The sequence below is a fragment of the Sorex araneus genome, chromosome 1 (genome assembly GCF_027595985.1).
Source record: "Sorex araneus isolate mSorAra2 chromosome 1, mSorAra2.pri, whole genome shotgun sequence".
In the NCBI taxonomy this organism is placed as follows: domain Eukaryota; kingdom Metazoa; phylum Chordata; class Mammalia; order Eulipotyphla; family Soricidae; genus Sorex; species Sorex araneus.
Window position 1 is genome coordinate 41138766 of NC_073302.1, and position 21468 is coordinate 41160233.

Here is a 21468-nt window from a genome sequence, read left to right on the forward strand (position 1 = left end):
ACCCCATATGGTCCCCCGGGGTCCCGCCAGGAGTGATCCCTGAATTGCACAGCCAAGAGGAATGAGGCCTGAGCACCGCCGGGTGTGGCCTAACCCGCCCCCACCCCCGAGTAAATGAGAAGGAGGGGTGGCCGGGAAATGCAGTCGCAGGGCCAGTCCGCGGCGGATCCGGGAACGGCCCTAGACGGTAACTGCCGGCTCGCCGAGCCTCCCAGCTGGGCCTGCGAGGCAGTGAAAGGGGCGCGGCTCGGTGACTGGGGGGGAGGGGCGGGTGCCGCAGAGGCAGGAGGTACCCCCAAGTACCCGCTCCCTAGACCCCCCCCTCCCCGGCGGCTGCCCGGAGCGCGAGGGCACGCGCGCGGTGACGTCACTCCCCGGCGCCGACACGCCCCTTGACGTCACTCCCAGGCGCCGGCCGCGCCGGGGCCGGCAGCGTGGCGGGGAGCCGTGGGCGTCCGAGGTAAGGCGGCGGCGTGAAGGCCTCCCTCCGCGGCCCCGAGCGCTCGGCCGCGGCCCCGCCGCTGACGCACGCCCCCCTTCCCGGCAGGCCGAGCGCCGGGCTTCCGGCCGGCCCCTTCCGCTCGGCCGCCCGCCGCGGCGCACGTGCGCCCCCGCCCCCCTGCCGCGGGCTGCGCCCGGGGCCGGGAGGGCAGGAAGGGGGCGGGGAAGGGGAGCGGGGAAGCCGGCGAGGGGCGCTCCTGTGGGCTCCCAGTGGGGGCCCTTCAGCCGGAGACCACCCCCTTCCCGCCCCCCACAGTCTCGGATGCAGCCCCTGGAGGGCCCGCGCCGGGTGGGCTTCACGCCCGGCTGACGGCTGGTGGTCAGTCTGCCGGAAGGCCACCCGGTGCCTCTGTGCCTTTCGACCCGGTGCCAGTGGGCACTGCCTGCCTTACTGGATTCAAATGATCAGATTTAATCTTACTTTATTATTATTTTTTTATTTTAAGGTTTTGGGGTTGTTGCAGTGTGGCCCCAACTTTTTGAGCCCCTACCCCAGACCCCTTGACTAGCTTCCACGCCCATCCCACCCCACCGTGCAAGGCCCACGTGGAGGATGCAGTCACTTGAGCAAGTGTTGGGGCTACCGCCCTGGACATGGCAGCACTGCCCATGGTGGGCCGCCTGCGACTACCTGCAGGCGCAGGGGCCGTGTGAAGTATGCTGAGAAGGAAGTTAGAGATCACAGCCACCAGGAGGGTGCTGGCTTCCCGGCAGCCCCACGAGTGGTCCTGAGCCCCCTCCTTCCTCCCCGGCTGGGTGGGGGTGCTCCCCCCCTGAGTGAGGCCTTAGCCCGGGCCAAGATTTGAACTCATCCTAAGGGATACCTGGGAGTTACCCACCTTTCCACCTTTCTGGTTTTTCTCTCCTCCCCCCCCTTCCACCTCTAGGGCATCTCCATTTTGTTTTCTATGTAAAGGAAGAGTAAGGGAGGTGGGGAGATGCTGTGGGGAGTGGCTCAAAGGACAGGGCCCACCATGCCCTGCTAGCCCTGTCACCAGGATCCAACCCGGGTTGGTTGCTTGCAGGGCAAGTGTCTTACCTGCGGTGTTGTCTATCTGGCACTCTCTGAAATTTATGCTTTATCAGCAAGACAATAACACGTATACCTCCATAATTGTGCAGGTTGCCTATTGCATAAAGCTACAACATTCACACCATTTTTTTTTAAGGGGTTGCACTTGGGTTGAAGGGGGGCGTGGAGGAAGAGATGGGACTGTGTGGTGGGACCTGAATTCTGCATGTAATGAATATACTCCAGCCCCTGAGTCATCTGCCAGTTTGCTTCTACATTTCTTAAATTTTTTGGTTTCTTCATTTATTATGACAATCTTCTAGCACAGATGGAAGTAAATATACTAACAGTATATTATGACATGGAAGGGAAACTTTCCAATCGGCCTGTGAACTGGAGTGCATCCTTTCAACACCTGGCAGTGCTCAGGACTTCTGGTTCTGTGTCATTCAGGTATCACTTTTGCAGGTGGTTGGGGGATCTAACATGGCTTTGCCGCATGCAAAGCAAGCACCCAACCCACTCTAGTATCTCTCAGACCAGTGTCCTTAAGTTCTTAGATCTTTGCTAAATTCCTTTTCTTAAACAACAACAACAACAAAACGAAGCCTGGGAGATAGCTCAAAGGGCTAGTTGTGAATGCTTTGCATGCAGGAGCCCTGGGTTTGTTTTTGCTGTGGGACCTTCTGGGATGCTGAGAATCAAAACTGGGTCTGCTGTGTGCAAGGCAACTGGCTTAGCTGCTGTACTATTGCTCCAGCCTGGGAGCCTTTATTTGATCCCTGGCACGATCCCCTGAGTATCGCCCCAAGAGATTCCTCAGTTCCTCAGCACAGCCAGGCATCGTTATTTCCACCCAACCCTCGAGACAAAAATATTAAAAAAAAAAATCTCGGGCTGGAGTGTTAGCCCAGTGGGCAAAACACTTACCTTGCACGCACCTAGCTGGATTCCATCCCCCGCACCCCATATGGTCCCCCAGGCCCAGCTAGGAGTAAGCCCTAGGCACCGCCGGGTGTGGCTCAAAGTGTTAAGCAATTTTACTTTTCATTTCCTCCCTCCTCTCACTTCCCTTTGTTGTTTCAATATCAGGAATTGCATACATACCTATGAGTGCTTTATCACAGTTTTAGCTTGTGGTAGTTGCTCGCTGGGGTGTGGGTTACACATTAGGTTGTCGTGTTTGCACACTTGACCATGAGGCTTGGGAAGGTTTGCACTGCTGTAGCTGTGGTGCTTGTACATGTGCTTGCTGTGCACACAGGCTGTGGTTGTGTTTGCCAGAGGTTGCCGTCGGCTTCACATACACACTCAACAGAAGTCACACTGCCTTTTCTTTTTTTCTTTTTTGGGGCCACACCTGGTGGTGCTCAGGCCTTCTGTGCTCCGGGTCATTCTCAGCAGGGCTCAGGGGACCATATGTGGGACCAGGAATTTGAACCAGAGTAAGCCATGTGCCAGGCCAGTGAGGAAGTCACATGTTTTGGCCACAGCATTTGCACATCTTAGTGCTCGCAGTGCTTGCAGTAGTACAGCTGCCGAGGTTGTGCTCAAGCCTGTGGCATACTTGGGAATGTGAATTCATGTACTTGCAAGGCAGGTGATGTTTTAGGCTCTTGCGCTACTTCTCTCTCCCATAAAGATATTTTTTAGGAGTCAGAGCGATAGCACAGTGGGTAAGACCTTGCACACAACTGACCCAGGTTTTATCCCTGGTATTCCATATGGTCCCCCATGCACCTCCAGGAGTAATTCCTGAGTGCAGAGCCAGGGGTAATCCCTGAGCGTCATGGGGTGTGGCCCAAAAAGCCAAAAAAATAAAAAATACTCCCCACAAGAACTGTTCTTTTCCTGAGTTAATGCCATATTTGACTAGCCTCTTCGCACAGTGTTAATCATATTCTGTGGTAATGTCTGATACAGGAGTTTGTCTGCTTCACTGCCTTCCGGGTCCTTGAAGCATGGGGATGGTGTTAATCATTCTTTGATCCCCAGCTTGTAGTGCAGTGTCCAGTGCATGGAGTCTGCCAGTAGTTTTTCTTTTAGTTGTTTATTTTTTTAATTGATTCACCATGAAAAAAATTACAAAGCTTTTAGGTTTAAGTCTCAGTCATACAATGATCAAACCCCCATCCCTTCACTAGTGCACGTGTTCCACCACCAAGAACCCCCAGTATATCTCCCATCCCACCCCCACCCCCCCCTACCTGTGTGGCTAATGATCTTCACTTTACTCTCTATATACTTTGATTACATTCAATATTTCAACAGAAAACTCACTATTATTATTTGGAATTTTCCCCCAACAATCAAACCTGCTGAAAAGGCATCATTTGATAATTTGTTTTCCATTGCTGAGAATGAGGAGTATATGAGGTCAGTTTTGGATTTCTGGTATTTTAATAATTAAGTCCAGAGGAATTTCTGCCAGAAGTTGCGTCACTGCAAGCTCCTACCTCTGGTTACTGGGCTCTATAAGATGGTGGTCACCACGCAGCCACCGCCGCCGCCACCACCGCAGAAAGGAAAGGCTGAGAGAGAAAAACCTTTCCCCTCCCGGGGTGGAATGGGGTCACAGCTCAGTTCACAGTCTAGAGGCATTTCTGTAAGAAGCCGCTGGGTGCTGAAAATAGTTAGTAGGCCTCGGGATCATGGTCTTTTAGGAGCAGAAGAGCCATTCGTGTGCGGCCGCTCTGGGTCTCCTCTGGTCAGAGTGGAGTCTGCCAGGAGTCTTAATAAAAGATTTGATTTTCTAGCATGATTCAGATAGACAGCAGTAAACCCTACCCACCTCATCTCACTGAACCCTCACAACAGCCTCATGAGTCCTGTCATTATGACATTTTACAGGTGGGGAAATTGAGACTAGGGAGGAGAAGTCACTTGCCTTAAGATGAACAGCTGGTAAATGGCTGGTGTGGTGGTCTGGGTGTGACTCCCCAGGGCTTGTGCCAGCGTTTCCAGTGATCCCCTTCGGTGTCTTCTTGCAGAGTAATGATGCGGGCGTGCTGGTTGGTGAGGCAGGACAATCGGCACCAACGAATCAAGCTTCCACATCTGGAAGTGATTGTGCTTGGGCGCAGCCCCGAGACCAAGATCACAGACAAGAAATGCTCCCGCCAGCAAGGTAACTGCTCACAGGAATGTGGAGATGACCCAGTGGGTTCCTTAGGATTGTGATAACCAAAGGCGGACGTTTCTTTCATGGAAACCTTTTGGTTTCAGTCAGCCACAAGCAGAACTTTTAGTCAACATCACGGCCCCCTTCACTTCTGGTTCCACCCTCTGAAATCCGTAATATCTAAGGCAGGGCAGGTTGTGTGTAGATTGTAGACAGATTCTGCTATGCTCCCATGCTCCCGTGGACTGGTGGGACTAAATCCAGGTCTCTCCTGCTCAGGGATATTTCTTAATTTTTTTTTTTTTTTGTTTTTGGGTCACACCCGGCGATGCACAGGGGTTACTCCTGGCTCTTCACTCAGGAATTACCCCTGGCGGTGCTCAGGGGACCATATGTGATGCTGGGGACCATATGGGATGCTGGGATTAGAACCCGGGTTGGCCGAGTGCAAGGCAAATGCCCTACCCGCTGTGCTATTGCTCCAGCCCCTCAGGGATATTTCTTGATGGGTGGTAAGGCCACAGAATTCTGGAAGTCTCCAGGCAGAGTACTTTGAGAAGTGATGGGATGACCCTACCCTTCACATATTGCCTTACTTTTGAAGGCTCTGGCATCCTGCCATTGGAATGTCTTTCCTGAGATTTAATGGGATGAAAGTCTTCAGAAAAACGCCATATCGGGGCCGGAGCGATAGCACAGTGGGTAGGGCGTTTGCCTTGCACGCAGCCGACCCGGGTTCGATCCCCGGCATCCCATATGGTCCCCCAAGCACCGCCAGGAGTAATTCCTGAGTGCAGAGCCAGGAGTAACCCCTGAGCATCGCTGGGTGTGACCCAAAAAGCAAAAAAAAAAAAAAAAAAAAGTTTAAAAAAAAAAAAAAAGAAAAACGCCATATCAAGTACCTTTTTTTTTTTCTTTCTTGTAAACTCCAGGCATGCTCCTTACTGCTCAAACTTCCCATACTCCCGTTACTGCCAACCCATTCCAAGAACTGGAGTCTGTAGCACTGATTAAGATTTCCCTCCATGTGATTTACTCGAAGTGACTCCCCCCACTTTTTCTTTTTTGTAGTTCTAGGGATTAAACCCGGACTGGAGCAATAGCACATCGGGTAGGGCATTTGCCTTGCATGCGGCTGACCCCAGTTTGATTTCTTCGTCTCTCTCGGAGAGCCCAGCAAGCTACCGAGAGTATCCTGCCCACATGGCAGAGCCTGGCAAGCTACCCATGGCGAATTCGATATGCCAAAAACATTAACAACAAGTCTCACAATGGAGACATTACTGGTGCCCACTTGAGCAAATTGACAACAGAATGACAGTGCTACACTGCTAGAGGGATTAAACCCAGGACCTTATTTACAATGTGAAAGGCAATGCTTTGTCATTGGGCTGCATTCCCAGCCCTTAATCTAAAGGGTGAAAAAGCTGTGCTTGAGCAGAAAGCAGAGGTAGACTTTGTTTCTCTTTGGCAGCAGCTGTGAGGACCTATTTGCCAGCCTGCTTTCTGTCTTCCTTTTCTAGAGAGCCCCAGAGATAAAGCTTCTTTGCTTCCTGAATGATACCAGAAACTTTGTTTCTTGACTCCAGGATCAGATATTAGATCTGGGGATTCACACATGCATGGCCTGTGCTTCACCATTCAACCTCATCCTCGGCCCTATATTAATCTGTATTTATTATGAAGATTACCGGAACTTCAAATAAAGGACCTGGTTTGGTTCTAGGTTCTCATTTCATACATTGAATAGTTAATTTCTTATTCAGTTTCTAAATGGCTCATTTGCTTTTGTTTTTATTTAAAGTATGTGAATATATATGAAGGGCTGGAGCAATATCACAGTGGGTAGGGTATTTGCCTTGCACACGGCCGACCTGGGTTGATTCTTGCGTCCCTCTCGGGGAGCTCGGCAAGCTACCAAGAGTATCCCGCCTGCATGGCAAAGCCTGGCAAGCTAACTGTGGTGTATTTGATATGCCAAAAACAGTAACAACAAGTCTCACAATGGAGATATTACTGGTACCCGCTCGAGCAAATTGATGAGCAACAGGATGACAGTGATACAGTTATACCTGAAGTTCAGTATTTGGTATTTCTTCTCACACAGACTCTTGCCATCTTCCTTCCTTCCTTCCTTCCTTCCTTCCTTCCTTCCTTCCTTCCTTCCTTCCTTCCTTCCTTCCTTCCTTCCTTCCTTCCTTCCTTCCTTCCCTTTCTCTTTCTTTCTTTCTTTCTTTCTTTCTTTCTTTCTTTCTTTCTTTCTTTCTTTCTTTCTTTCCTTCTTCTTTCTTTCTTTCTTTCTTTCTTTCTTTCTTCTTCCTTCCTTCCTTCTTTCCTCTTTCTTTCTTTCTTTCTTTCTTTCTTTCTTTCTTTCTTTCTTTCTTTCTTTCTTTCTTTCTTTCTTTCTTCCTTCCTTCCTTCCTTCCTTCCTTCCTTCCTTCCTTCTTTCCTCTTTCTTTCTTTCTTTCTTTCTTTCTTCTTCTTTCTTTCTTTCTTTCTTTCTTTCTTTCTTTCTTTCTTTCTTTCTTTCTTTCTTCCTTCCTCCTCCCTCCCTCCCTTCCTTCCTTCCTTCCTTCTTTCCTCTTTCTTTCTTTCTTTCTTTCTTTCTTTCTTTCTTTCTTTCTTTCTTTCTTTCTTTCTTTCTTTCTTTCTTTCTTTCTTTCTTTCTTTCTTTCTTCCTTCCTTCCTCCCTTCCTTCCTTCTTTCCCTCTTTCTTTCTTTCTTTCTTTCTTTCTTTCTTTCTTTCTTTCTTTCTTTCTTTCTTTCTTTCTTTCTTTCTTTCTTTCTTTCTTTCTCTCTCTCTCTCTCTCTCTTTCTTTCTTTCTTTCTTTCTTTCTTTCTTTCTTTCTTTCTTTCTTTCTTTCTTTCTTTCTTTCTTTCTTTCCTAGCACTCTCTTTAGTCTTTATACCCCAAACCGACCTGAACCAGGAATCTTTTATTTTTTTATGTTTTGTTATTTTTTGCCACACCTGGTGGTGCTCAGATCTTATTTTTATTTATTTATTTATTTTGCTCTTTTGGGTCACACCCAGCGATGTTCAGGGTCACTTCTGGCTCTGCACTCAGGAATTACCCCTGGCCGTGCTCAGGGGACCATATGGGATGCTGGGAATTGAACCCGGGTCGGCCTCATGCAAGGCAAAGGCCCTGCCCGCTGTGCTATCGCTCCAGCCCCATCGGATCTTATTCTTGTTGTACCCAGAGATCACGCCTGGCTGTGCTTGGGGACCTGATGTGGTTGAACCTGGGTCAGCCATGTGCAAGGCCAGTGCTGTACCTGCTGTGCTATTGCTCCGGCCCCTGGAAATGTATTTTACCTCTTTGTTGAAGGCATCTGATGGTGGTTTTTGTTTTTTTTTTGGCTTTTTGGGTCACACCCAGCTGTGCACAGGGGTTACTCCTGGCTCTGCACTCAGGAATTACTCCTGGCGGTGCTGGGGGACCATATGGGATGCTGGGAATCGAACCCGGGTCGGCCGTGTGCAAGGCAAATGCCCTACCCGCTGTGCTATTGCTCCAGCCCCCGGCATCTGATGGTTTTACGGAAGAGTGGAAACCTTATTTAATCCCACACCAAGAGCTGTGAGAGCAGTGGGTCTCCTTCCTTGGCTGCAAAGTTTGAACCTGATGTAGACCAACTGCTTTGAAATAGGGAAATTTCTGAAGTTACCTCATGGGGACATTAGTAATAGGTAAGGGAGTGTATGCCCTACTGGGCAGTCATTGAAGGATTTCATTTGTTTGTTTTGGACAAACAAACACGCCTAGCAGTTCTCAGGGCTTACATCTGGCTCTGCACTCAGGAATCACTCCTGGTGGTGCTCAGGGGATCATATTGGGTGCCGGGGGTCAAACCCAGGTTGGCTGTGTGCAAGACAAGCGCCCTTTCCACTTTACTATTGCTCCTGTCCTTATTGAAGGATTTGGAGCTCTTAGAAATTGATGCATTTGGAGCCTCAGTCACCTGTGACAAATGGTTTTTTGCTCACAGGCCTTTGAGGGAACTCCTGTTGGGTGGCTTCCTGAAGTGAGGCATCATTGTCTTATAGGGAGAATGGAAGCAGGAGACTGGTTCTTTGTGGCATTTGTGTTTAACTTTTCTTAATCTCTTTCAGTACAATTGAAGGCAGAATGTAATAAAGGCTATGTCAAGGTGAAGCAGGTATGTCTGCCGGTAACTTGGATTTTCATTTTATACTTGATTTCCTTGTGCTGTTGATTTTAAAATGTTTGTACCAGTTAACGAGCAGAAGTGACAGAGTAATAGAAACGAACATTAAGCATGGTGTCTGGCATAGAGCAGTGGCTATGTTACTAATTTTTTTTTTTTTGCTGTTACTATAATTATTTTTTGATTGTTTATTCTCTAGGTCGGGGTCAATCCCACCAGCATTGACTCAGTCATCATTGGGAAGGACCAAGAAGTGAAGCTGCAGCCTGGCCAGGTTCTCCACCTGGTGAATGAGCTTTACCCATATATTATAGAGTTTGAGGAAGAGTCAGCGAGCTCGGGTGCGACGACACCCAGGAAGAGAAAGAGGTCAGGCAGCAGTGATTCTTTAGAAAGTAATGCTGCTCCGGAGCCTGCGCCTGGGACTAGACTGGAGCCCGGGACCCACCCTAGCCAGTGCTCTGTTTCCCCAAAGAAGAGCAAAGATGATGCATCTACCAAGAAGGTGAGGGCAGTGTGCTCAGTAGGCGATGCCAGCGGGTAAATGAGATGTAATGGTTGCTTAATTGTTTAGCTTACTGAAAACACACAGGAAGGGGTTATTAAACCATGATGAAAGAGTCATTTGTTTGTGACATGAAAAAAAATTCATCTGACTGTCTCTTTATTCTCTCTTCAATTCCTGAGGTTAGCCACTTGAAGGTAGGGTGATAGTGGCAGCATGCTGACTATTGAACTGCTAAAGTGAGTCAGGTGTTTGTATAACTATGGGAGGTTAGCATTGGAGCACTTTTCAGAGGTCATATGATTATCACGTGAAATCTTAGTCAGGCTGTGTAGGTGAAGAGGGTTATGCAAATGAGATTACCCAGTCTCCATCTGGACACACAACTTTGAATAGAAACAAAATGGAATTGCCTGATGGTTGTAAAAGACGAGTGAAGTAATCTAGTTAAGTCTTAAAAATTAGTCTTCCAAGTTTGGTTGGACTTTCCTAATAGATACTGTTTACTAATGCCAAACTAAAATTGGTGTATTTGCAAATCCTATCGCTGTTTTCTTGGTTTTAGGAATCACTGGGCCACTGGAGTCAAGGCTTGAAGGTTTCTATGCAGGACCCAAAAATGCAGGTCAGAATAAGATTTTGGCATAAAAGTAAATACATTTTTTAAAATTGAATCACTGTGAGCAACACTTACAAAACTTTGTTTGAGTTTCAGTCATACAATGATCAAACACCCATCCCTCTACCAGTGTACATTTTCCACCACCAATGTCCCCAATACCCCTCGCCCGTAAAGTAAATACATTTTATGTTTTAAATAACCCCTCCAAGAAGTCTTAATTACAAACAAAATTTAGCTATCAGTCCTGATTACAATGAGTGAGATTTGTTTTATTGGACTACTTTTCTATAAGAAAAAATGTTTTTCCTATTATCAGGAAATTAGTAACTTTTCATCTTTAGAGAAGGTAAGTTCTTCAAATGAATATGCTTTTCTTTCTAAACTTTTGGATTCTTTTTTGGGGGCGTGGGGGTCATACCCAGTGGTGCTCAGGACTTACTCCTGGCTCTGCACTCAGGAATCACTCCTAGCAATGATCAGGGAACCATATGGGGTGCTGGGGATTGAAAACAGTTGGACATGTGCCAGGCAAATGCTGTATCTGCTGTACTATCTCCTGCCCCCCAGTTTTTAGATATTATTAAGAAAAGTTGTGTTAAACTTAGTTTAGTCCCTTTAAAGGGTACATCAGACAATATATTGTGACTGGAGTTACTTGACTCCTCTGGGATTAATAAGATCGTCCTAGGAGAAGTCTTTGAGTTCTTAATCACATCTCGGGTGAGAAGTGTCAGATCCATCATGGCTTCTTGGAACACATGTGCATGTGTCATGGTCTGCTCTTAGAGGGAGAGGGGGATGTTTGAGAATACACCTGAAGATACATCAGGTCCCTAGGAACTGTTTCGCACTGGGTCTTGTGTGTGGTGTGGAGATCGAAAGCACAGACGCTGGAGTCAGCTGGATCTGGGATTCCAGCCCAGATTTCCACTTAACAGCCCTGTGACTGTGTACAGGGTGCTCATTTTGCCTGAATCTCTGTGCTCTCTCAACTGTCCAATTGAGATATTCAGGACCTTTTGCTCAAGATTGTTGTGGGAATTTAGTGACATACTTTATATGAGAGCACCAAGCACACAGAAGATGCTAGTGGATGTTCGTTTCCTTCTCCTGCCCCCTTTGCTAGGTTTACAAAGATGAGCAGGTGGTGGTGATCAAGGATAAATACCCCAAGGCTCGGTACCACTGGCTGGTCTTGCCGTGGGCCTCCCTTTCCAGCCTGAAGGTCGTGGGCCGGGAGCACCTGCAGCTGCTCAGACACATGCACTCCGTGGGGGAGAAGGTGATCGCAGACCAGGCCGGCGCCAGCAAGCTGCGCTTCCGGCTGGGCTACCATGCCATTCCCAGCATGAGGTGAGCCCCGGTGGTGGTTCTGGTGTGTGTTCCTTATACTGATGCTGGGCATTTAGTTTCTATAGTTGAATGACTGCTTGTTGTGAGTTTCAGCACTTTTGAATTGACACCTACCTCACATACAGTAACATGCATACTAAGATTTACAGTTTGATGGGTTTTGGCAAATTAGTTATGTGCCCAGTAGTTATCACTCTGATCAAGGTGCAGAGGACTGTGTCCATGTTCTCATCCCTGTGTTCCTTTCTGTGAGTTTCAAGGAGCGTGGGTCCGAGGGGTGGGCGTGGTTCGGTGCCTGAGAACCGTGACCCTGGCTGGCCTGCAGTGATGGACGGACAAAGGACAGGAGAATGGGAGAATGGGGAAACAGGGCCCCAGGCTGGTTGGTTGTTTCTCTCTCCTCTCCTTCTCCCCTCTTCCAATTCATTCTCCTGCTTCCCTCTTACAGTGTAGTTATTTCTTCCCCAGCATACTTACACCTCTCTCTCCCCTACAGCAGCGCAGTTATTTCTCCTCTTCCCCTATTACAGTGTTGCTATTTTCCAGCAGGTAGGGCGTTTGCCTTGCATGCGGCCAACCCGGGTTCGATTCCTCCATCCCTCTCGGAGAGCCCGGCAAGCTACCGAGAGTATCCCGCCCGCAGAGCAGAGCCTGGCAAGCTACCTATGGTGTATTTGATATGCCAAAAACAGTAACAACAAGTCTCACAATGGAGACGTTACTGGTGCCTGCTCAAGCAATGGGACGACAGTGCTACAGTGTTGTTTTCCTCCCCATTACAATGTAGTAATTTTCCCCACAGTTAGGTCTCTTCCCCCTTACAGTGTCAATATTTTCTTCCACATAGTTAGATAGATTTGTTTCCCATCTCCTTCCTTACTGCAGAGTCATATAGAAATCATGAAGGGTGGGGGTACACATAGGTGGGGTTGAACATTGTCATAACCACAAACAGATGTAAAGCCACTCCTGCAGGGGAAGTTCTTCTAGGAGATTAACTCAAGGACAAAATCTCATCTCTGGGGGTTCAGCACCTTAGATTACTAGGAAATCCGCTCGAGGGCACCATCGAGGGTGCATTGCTTTCTCCTTTCCTCAGCTAGTAATCCATTTAAACAATCATAATAAAGTTACTTTTTTTTTTAGAAAAATTACTTTTTGCTAATATTTCTAGTCATTTTGTATGGATACAGTAAGGGATGTATTAAGCATAAAGGTTGACTCTTCTTGGGGACATCTCACTATATATCCCAGACTACAGTCCTCAGGCCTGGTACTCTTTTTCTAACCTCAGCAGGGTTCATGATAGTTTTTTTTGGGTCATGACAGTTTGACCCATGACTGTGCTCTTAACTTATTATACTTCTTATGGCACTTAACTGGTCCTGTTTCTATGCCAGGGTAGCTTATAAGCTTGTCCTTGGTCCATTTTTGTCCTTCTCTGGGGCCCTCCTTTTGGGGGTGTTAGGAAGTAAGGGCAATTGAGGCTTGTCAGGTAAAAATGACAGATGCCCAGGAGTAAAGATTAATTTGGACATCAACTGTCTTCCTGTGTCTATACAAAAAGGCCATTGTTAAACTATGCAAAGGACATAAAGGAAAGAGAAAAGAAATGTAGGATTATTAGTGCTTGATGGAATTGGGTATGTCTCAGGCGCTCTGTTGTGGGAGTATCTCGGTAAACCGAAGGTCCCTATGGAAGGAGCAAGGACAACCCAATATTATCCAACACTTTTCCAATTAATTCTCCCCATAAATCTGAAGCACTCTTCTGATTTCTTTCAGAAGAAATTAGCTTTATCTCTTCGAGAACTTCACATAAGCACAGTCATACATGTGTACTCATTCTTTCCACTTTTATTAGTTGTAATTTTGAGACTCATTCATGTGGTTTCATATTGTGAACATACTTTGTTCCTTTTTCTCCATGGGCTAATGCCTAGTAGTGGAATTGCTAGGCCATAGGCAGGCACATTAACGATAGTGTAAGAAATTATCTGCGTGTAGTCCCCTTCCCTTTGTTGTCACACGGATGGGGTCACTTTTACACTTAGTGCTGCTGCTTTGTGAGGGCATTTCTGGCCTGCTCATTGTTTAGCCCCAATGCTTGCTGGCAGTTGCATATTTTAGTTGTAGTGCTTAAACACACCTGACTGCTTGCCAGACATTACACACTCTTATGTGGTATCGGGGATGTCAGACTTTGTGGGTGCACGTGGGTCGAACTGGGAATTGAGTTTGTGATCTCAAACCTGCCAGGCAGTTGCTTCCTGGACCCCCTTCCCCTAGCTTCCCTGCTTTTTTGTTTTGTTGTGTTTAGGCCACACCCAGCTGTGTTCAGCTTCTGACTCTGCGCTTAGTGATCACTCCCCTCCTGGTGGTGCTTGGTGGACCATATTGAGTGTCAGGGATTGAACCTGGTCAGCTAAGTGCAAGGCAAGTGCCCTACCTGCTATATTATCTATCTCTCCCTGAAACTGTTCTTAATCTTGTTAGAATTGTTTTTCATTATTATTATTATTTTTCAGTTTTTGAGCCATACCAGGTGGTACTCAGGGGTTATTCCTGGCTTTGCACCCTGTAATCACTCCTGGCGGTACTTGATAGACCATATGGGATTCCAGGGATGGAATCCGGATCAGTTTCATGCAAAGCAAGTGTTCTACCTGCTGTTCTATACTCTATAGAACTCTACACTTCTTTTCTTTCTCTCTTTTTTTTTTTTTTTGCTTAACCCCAGCGATGCACAGGGGTTACTCCTGGCTCTGCACTCAGGAATTACCCCTGGCCGTGCTCAGAGGACCATATGGGATGCTGGGAATCGAACCCGGGTCGGCCGCATGCAAGGCAAACGCCCTACCCGCTGTACTATCGCTCCAGCCCCTCTCTTTCTTTCTTTCTTTCCTCCTCCCTCCCTCCCTCCCTCCCTCCCTCCCTCCCTCCCTCCCTCCCTCCCTCCCTCCCTCCCTTCCTTCCTTCCTTCCTTCCTTCCTTCCTTCCTTCCTTCCTTCCTTCCTTCCTTCCTTCCTTCCTTCCTTCCTTTCCTCCCTCTCTCCCTCCCTCCCTCCCTTCCCTCCCTCCCTCCTTCCTTCTTTCCCCTCCCTCCCTCCCTCCCTCCCTCCCTCCCTCCCTCCTTCCTTCCCTCCCTCCCTCCCTCCCTCCCTCCCTCCTTCCCTCCCTCCCTCCCCTCCCTTCCTTCCTTCCTTCCTTCCTTCCTTCCTTCCTTCCTTCCTTCCTTCCTTCCTTCCTTCCTTCCTTCCTTCCTTCCTTCCTTCCTTCCTTCCTTTTTTCTTTGCTTTTTGGGTCACACCTGGTGATGCTCAGGGGTTACTCCTGGCTCTGTACTCAGGAATCACTCCTGGTGGTGCTTGGGGGACCGTATAGGATGCTGGGGATCGAACCCAGGTCAATTGGCCATGTAAAGGCAAATTAGGACCCAATCCAGGATCTCACATTATGTTTATTTGTTGTCCATCTAGTCTCTCCTAATTTGTGATAGTTCCTCCTTTCTAGGTTTCATAATCTTGACAGTTTGAAACTTTATTTCAAAAGATGTGAGTGAAGAAAGGGAGCACTACATGTTTGAGAGTGAACAGTCTTCAGACTCGAAAAAGCAAGCAAAGAAACACGAGCTAGCAAGATTCAAGGGAGAACAGGGGTTTAGCAAGCCAACCTTGACACTTTTCTTTCTTTTTTTGGCTTTTTTTTGGTCACACCTGGTGATGCTCAGAGGTCATTCCTAGTTCTGCACTCAGGAGTCACTCCTGGCGATGCTCAGGGGACCATATGGGATGCCGGGAATTGAATCTGGGTCTGGCAAATGCTCTACCTGCTGTACTGTCTCTCCAGCCCAACCTTGACACTTTTCATAAGTGTTGATGGAGACCTCTTGCTTTAGAAGAAGTCCTCAATTTGGATTTGTTTGATGTTTTTTATGATTAGATTTTTTTTAACTTTTAACTTTTATTTTCATAAGGTTGTTCACATTAATTACATTGAATATTTCAACAGCAGTCTCACCACCATTACACCTTCCCACCACCATTATTTCAAATTTTCCCACCACCATTCAAGCCTGCTTGCCACAGGCAGATGCTAGATAATTTATTTTCTCTTGCTTATTATGAATATCATGAGCGGTCCTGTGGCCGCTTTTGAGGTCTTGAACTCCTGGTTTTCTAAAATTGTAAATGATTGTTTGGGAAATCTCTTTAGGGAGCTAATCCATCCTGAGATTCCATTTGTGAGTCTCTGGATCAAGGTCATTAATGCACTTAAATGGCACCTGGAGGCGTGACAGCCAGGACCCCGAGCAGGTGGGGAGATGGGAGGGAAGGCCTGTCCCACCCCCATATGGGCTGGAGTCTTCAGTCCCTGGTCCTGAGTGCCTGGGCTTTCTTTGGAAATTTTTGGCCCCCGGGGGTTCATTTGGAGTGGGCAGAGAGAGGACACCCCTCCATCTGAGGCCCTGGAGAAATGGCTCCATATGGGGTCTGGAGAAATCTCCGGCGAGCTGCTGTTTTCCAGGATTCACTGCTGAGCATGCTTAAAAATTCTGATTAGATTTTTTTTTTTAAGTACTACTGAAATATTGCTCTCAGTGCCTCATATCAAGGATTCCCTAGTGTTGAGAGGGTTTATTTATTTTTTTGTTTGCTTTTTGGGTCACACCCGGAGATGCCCAGGGTTACTCCTGGCTCATGCACTCAGGAATTTCTCCTGGCGGTGCTCGGGGGACCATATGGTATGCTGGGAATTGAACCCCAGTTGGCAACGTACAAGGCAAACACCCTACCCACTGCGCTATCACTTCAGCCCCGAAGTGGTTTATTACATGTGATATTAATCTTATTCACTTTTATCAAAGTGGCATCTTGTGTTTCTCTACTCAGTGCATAAATTTTCCCCTTTGTGATTAATAAATATCTTTGGGAGAATGGTTTGAGATTATACTACTTCCTGTTTCTCTTCAAACTTTAGTTCAGTGATTTTAGCATTGGTGGTCCTAACCTGCAATAGTACTGTCGTATTTACCTAGTAGATATTTTATGCTTCTTCATGCCTTCTAGTTTATTAGTTGGAAATCTGTGTGGAAGAGCTGTCTCTCCTACTATCTATGTATTTGATTATTTGCTAGTGTGGACTCATAATTATTTTTGTCTGTAGGTCTTTCTCTTATTTTTTTCTCAATTGAAATTTACTTAGAAAAATGTGAGGGTAAAGAGAGGGATACATATTTAAGAGGAAACATGGGTTCCTCCAGAATGGGGAAAAGCAAAGAAGGAGACAGAGAGAGAACATAGGCTTGAAAGAGCAAGCCTTATTGTGTAGGTCTTTATTCTTTTTTATTTTCGATGGGGGAGGGGAACACTTGCATGTGTTCAGGGGCCTTGGTGCTCAGGGAAGTTCCCGGTTTGCCTGGGAAACCATGTTGGGCTAGGAGCTACGCCAGGGCTCCTGCACATGAAGCGTGTGCTCCTTTGAGCTATTTCCCAGCCCCCTAATCTGCTGGTGTTAGTTCAGTCTATTTACATTTACTTTGTTCCAGTTTTGGTCTTTGGCAGCTCCTTTAGGTTGGCTTCTGTGCCACTGTTGACATGAGCCAAGCAGCATTTTTTGAGTACTTTTTGTTTGTTTGTTTCTGAGCCACTCCTGGCAATGTTCAGGAATTACACCTGGGTCTGCACTCGGGAATCACTCCTGGTGTTGTTCAGGGGGCCCTGTGGATGCTAGGGATTGAACCTAGGTCTGCCACACACAAGGTAAATCCACTGTATTCTCTCTCTGGCCCCATTTCTTTCCCCTGCAGTGTCAGGAATTAAGCCCAGGGCCTCACAGGTGTGAGATATCTGCTCTACTGGGGTATTGAGCCATACCCCAGCCCATTATTGTGCTGGGATATTCTTAAGTGAATGAATAAATAAATTAAATGAAAGCACTTTTAATTTTGTGCATGGTCATACTTCTGTTAGTTACAGTGGTTAAATTATAATTTATAATCAGTTTAATGATCAATTTTCTTCTTCTCTACTAGCCAAGTACACCTTCACGTAATCAGCCAGGATTTTGATTCTCCTTGTCTTAAAAATAAAAAGCACTGGAATTCTTTCAATACAGAATACTTCCTAGAATCACAAGGTAAATGGTGTTCCTCAGTTTTATGTCTGTTTCCTTAAATAATAAGTTTTTCAAAACCTGTTTTCCACTTTGTCTTCTTGATGAGAAAGAACCCTATTTAAAGAACAAAGACGCACACACACACACACACACACACACACACACACACAGAGCCCTAAAAAACCTACAAGACCAAATGAAGAACAAAAGCTGGGTCATTGTTAGAGGATTGCCACCGTGCTATGAGTAGCCTTGTAGGGGATCTAGAAAGAATCAGAAGGGTGTTTGATTGTAATAGCAAGGGACTGAAAGGCTGTTCTGATAATTATTGGGGTTTCTGGATATCTTCCTCTCTGCCATGATCAGAGCATGAGCTTGGGGAACGTTAAGGTCCTTACTGACAGGGAGGCTGTGTGCTGGAAGGATGCGTTTCCCAGTGTCTGTATTGTCCAGCTTCAGTGCTGGGTGGTTAATAATGACAGCGACCCTCCCTCCTACTGAGGGTTACGAGGGGCAAAGCCCTTTAACAAACCTTTGACATCGTATCATGAGTTATATAGAGCAGCTGTTTCTCCTCTGGAGGACATGTGGTCCCAAGGTATCCCACGGATGTGACAGGTGAAGTTCCTGGGAAACCACGGCCTGAGACTTGGCTGGGTCAGGGAGCAGCAGGAAGGAAACGAGCTTGGGAGGGGGCGCATGGTTGGAACAGGGCTGAGGAACAGCGGTTTTGCACAAACCGGAAGGGATGTCATCATCTCAGAAATAGGTTTCCCAGATTGAGAATCTCATCAAGATTGTTTTCCTCACAGTGAGTCCAACCTGAAGACTAGCTTTAGGACACCTGGCGTATTTTCATTTGGAATCAGGTTTTCTCCCTTCCTTCCTTCCTTCCTTCCTTCCTTCCTTCCTTCCTTCCTTCCTTCCTTCCTTCCTTCCTTCCTTCCTTCCTTCCTTCCTTCCTTCCTTCCTTCCTTCCTCCCTCCCTCCCTCCCTCCCTCCCTCCCTCCCCCTTTTTTCCTTCTTTCCCTTCCTTCCTTTCTTTCTTCCTTCCCTCCTTCCTTCCTTCCTTCCTTCCTTCCTTCCTTCCTTCCTTCCTTCCTTCCTTCCTTCCTTCCTTCCTTCCTTCCTTCCTTTCTTCTCCTTCTTCTTCTTCTTCTTCTTCTTCTTCTTCTTCTTCTTCTTCTTCTTCTTCTTCTTCTTCTTCTTCTTCTTCTTCTTCTTCTTCTTCTTCTTCTTCTTCTTCTTCCTTCCTTTGTATTAGATTGAGGTTTCTCCCTCCCTCCCTCCCCTCCCCTCCCCTCCCTCCCTCCCTTCTTTCTTTCTTTCTTTCTTTCTTTCTTTCTTTCTTCTTTCTTTCTTTCTTTCTTTCTTTCTTTCTTTCTTTCTTTCTTTCTTTCTTTCTTTCTTTCTTTCTTTCTTCCTTCCTCCCTTTCTTCCTTCCTCCCTTTCTCCCTCCCTCCCTTCCCTCCCTCCCTCCCTCCCTCCCTCCCTCCCTCCCTCCCTCCCTCCCTCCCTCCCTCCCTCCCTCCCTCTCCTTCCTTCCTTCCTTCCTTCCTTCCTTCCTTCCTTCCTTCCTTCCTTCCTTCCTTCCTTCCTTCCTTCTTCACTTTCTAGAGTAGCTGGGCTCTGAACAGTTTTTGTTCTTGCCTGCAGCTGTGATGGACATGATACAGGAGTCTGGCAGAGTGACAGTCCGAGACGGGGACGCCTGAGCTCTTGAAGCTGCCCCTCCGTTGTCACGAGTGCCAGCAGCTGCTGCCTTCCATGCCTCATCTGAAGAGCATCTCAAGAAGCACTGGTTGGAGTGATTCTGTGGAGCGCGGGCTGCGGCACCAACTGTGGCTGGTTGTCCAGAGCTGGGCACCTGTCCTGCATTGTGGGTGGACCTTTCATTTATTGAATTAAAATCCACAGCTTTTGGGGGCTGGAGAGCTAGTACATCCTTGCAAGGCAAGTTAAGGCACTTGCCTTGCATGTGGCCAATTGTGATTCAACCCCTGGCACCACATGTGTTCTCCAGAGCAGCATCAGGTATGGCCCAAACTGCACCCCTCACCCCCAATAAATCAAAGCTTGTCCTGTTTGCGAGTGGGGTAATTCAAAATAGGTTCGGTGTTAGGGTTTGTCATGGATGTGTTTTCTTTTTTTTTTTTTTTTTTTTTTTTTTTTTTTTGCTTTTTTTGGGTCACACCTGGCGATGCACAAGGGTCACTCCTGGCTCTGCACTCAGGAATTACCCCTGGCGGTGCTCAGGGGACCATATGGGATGCTGGGAATCGAACCCGGGTCGGCCGCGTGCAAGGCAAACGCCCTACCCGCTGTGCTATCACTCCAGCCCCTGTCATGGATGTGTTTTCTGATGAGGATGGTTGGGACATGAACAACACTGTGTTCCTATATGAAAACCAGAGGCTGATTATATGTTCCTCTGTGTGTGTGTGTGTGTGTGTGTGTGTGTGTGTTAGTGTGTTATCAGGGATTTAACTTAGGCCTCATGCATGCAAAACTTGAACACCATCCTGGCTTGTGTTCCTGTCTTTACATTTATCTTCCTGGATGAGAGGGAGGGGCAAGGGGAGAGAGGAGACTAATGATTTTGTATATGTGGAAGACGGAAAAAAATTTGTGGGACGTGCTCAGTGGTGTGGTCAGGGCTTACTCCCGAGTTTGTGCTCAGGGATCACTCCTGGGGCCTCAGGGCACCATATAGGGTGCCAGGGATTGAATGAGTTTCAGCGGTGTGCAAGGCAAAGCTCTTTCCTGTTCTACTCTCTCTAGCCCCTAAATTTTAACTTAATCATCTGAGTTTTGTATGCGTATCTTTCATACAATTCCTAAGGACCCACAAGTGCAGGAAAATCCACTTTAGTGCTAAGAAGATCACCCTTGTTCTCTTTTCTCAGGAAGTCTGTCTCATTAGCAAGCACACTGGTGAGATGTGGGGGTGAAGGACAGAGTTTTCTTCTTCCTCTTCTCTACTTTTTTGCAGGGAGAGATTCTTTTGGGGGGCGGGGTCTGGTAGAGTTTTTTTGTTTGTTTGGCTACACCTGGCAATGCTCAGGCCTTACTCCTGGCACCATGCTCAGGGGTTACTCAGGGACCATAGGCGGTGCTGGGGACAACCTTCACTTGGTTACCTGCAAGGCAAGCGCCCTCCCAGCTGTACTATTGCTCTGGCCCCTTTTTAGTGGGCTAAGGGGTTATCTCTCCAGCTTCAAAGAGCTAGCACTGCCTCATCTTATATCTGCAGATAGTATTTTGATTTTTCTGTTATTGTTTTTGTTTTTTGTATGTGCTCAGGGCTTATGCTGGCTGTGCTCAGGGATCACGCCTGGCAGTGCTACAGTGAATATATGGTGCAGGGTCAGCTGCATGCAATGCAAGCACCCTTTACCCACCTAATATCTCACCAGCCCTGGGGTTTTGTTTTAATATCAGGGGTTCCGGGACTGTTAGGGACATACTGACCAGATATATTCCTATCATGGTTCAACTTCAGATTTTTTTTTCTTTTTTTGCTGGACTGCATGAATCTTTTATCTGAAAATAAAGTTATTTGTTTATGGATTCTCAAGTTCTTGGAAACTTTCAGGAGTTCAATAAATTATGAAAATCAGTTCTGATGCACCAAAAGGTAGTTGTTCAATGGGTTGTGTCAAACTCCATGACTTAATTTTTTCCCCCTCAGAATAAATTTGGACAGAACAGTAACATCAAATCAGGGAATGAAGGGAAATATAAAACATTGCTGTAATAAAATTATTGAATTTTGGGGTTAGATGGTCTGATTTTCTGTCAATTAAAAAAAGCACCATATTTTGTTTGATTTTTGGGCCATGCCCAGCAGTGCTGAGGGGTTACTTCTGATCTGTCTCAGGGATCACTCCTGGCTCAAGAGGGCCATCTGGGATTGGCAGGATTGAACCCCAGTTGGCCACACGCGAGGCAGACGCTCTGATCTCTGTACTATTGCTCTGGGCTAAAGCCAACACCCTTAACGTTCGCTTTCCTAGGGCTGCAAGAATCTAACCCACAGAGACCTCACTTGACCTCAGTGTCTTC

At 47.1% G+C, this 21468-nt stretch overlaps 1 protein-coding gene across 1 annotated transcript; it reads left to right on the forward strand.

Moving 5' to 3' along the window:
* The first annotated feature begins 323 nt into the window (after positions 1 to 323).
* Positions 324 to 19489, forward strand: APTX (aprataxin). The gene is given in 10 exon segments (XM_055123579.1): positions 324 to 460; positions 4504 to 4640; positions 8751 to 8797; positions 9006 to 9311; positions 9877 to 9936; positions 11060 to 11286; positions 17321 to 17424; positions 19060 to 19106; positions 19108 to 19180; positions 19183 to 19489. Coding segments are annotated over 9 exon segments (1029 nt in total). The 5' UTR covers positions 324 to 460; positions 4504 to 4507; the 3' UTR covers positions 19215 to 19489.
* Positions 19490 to 21468: the final 1979 nt, after the last annotated feature.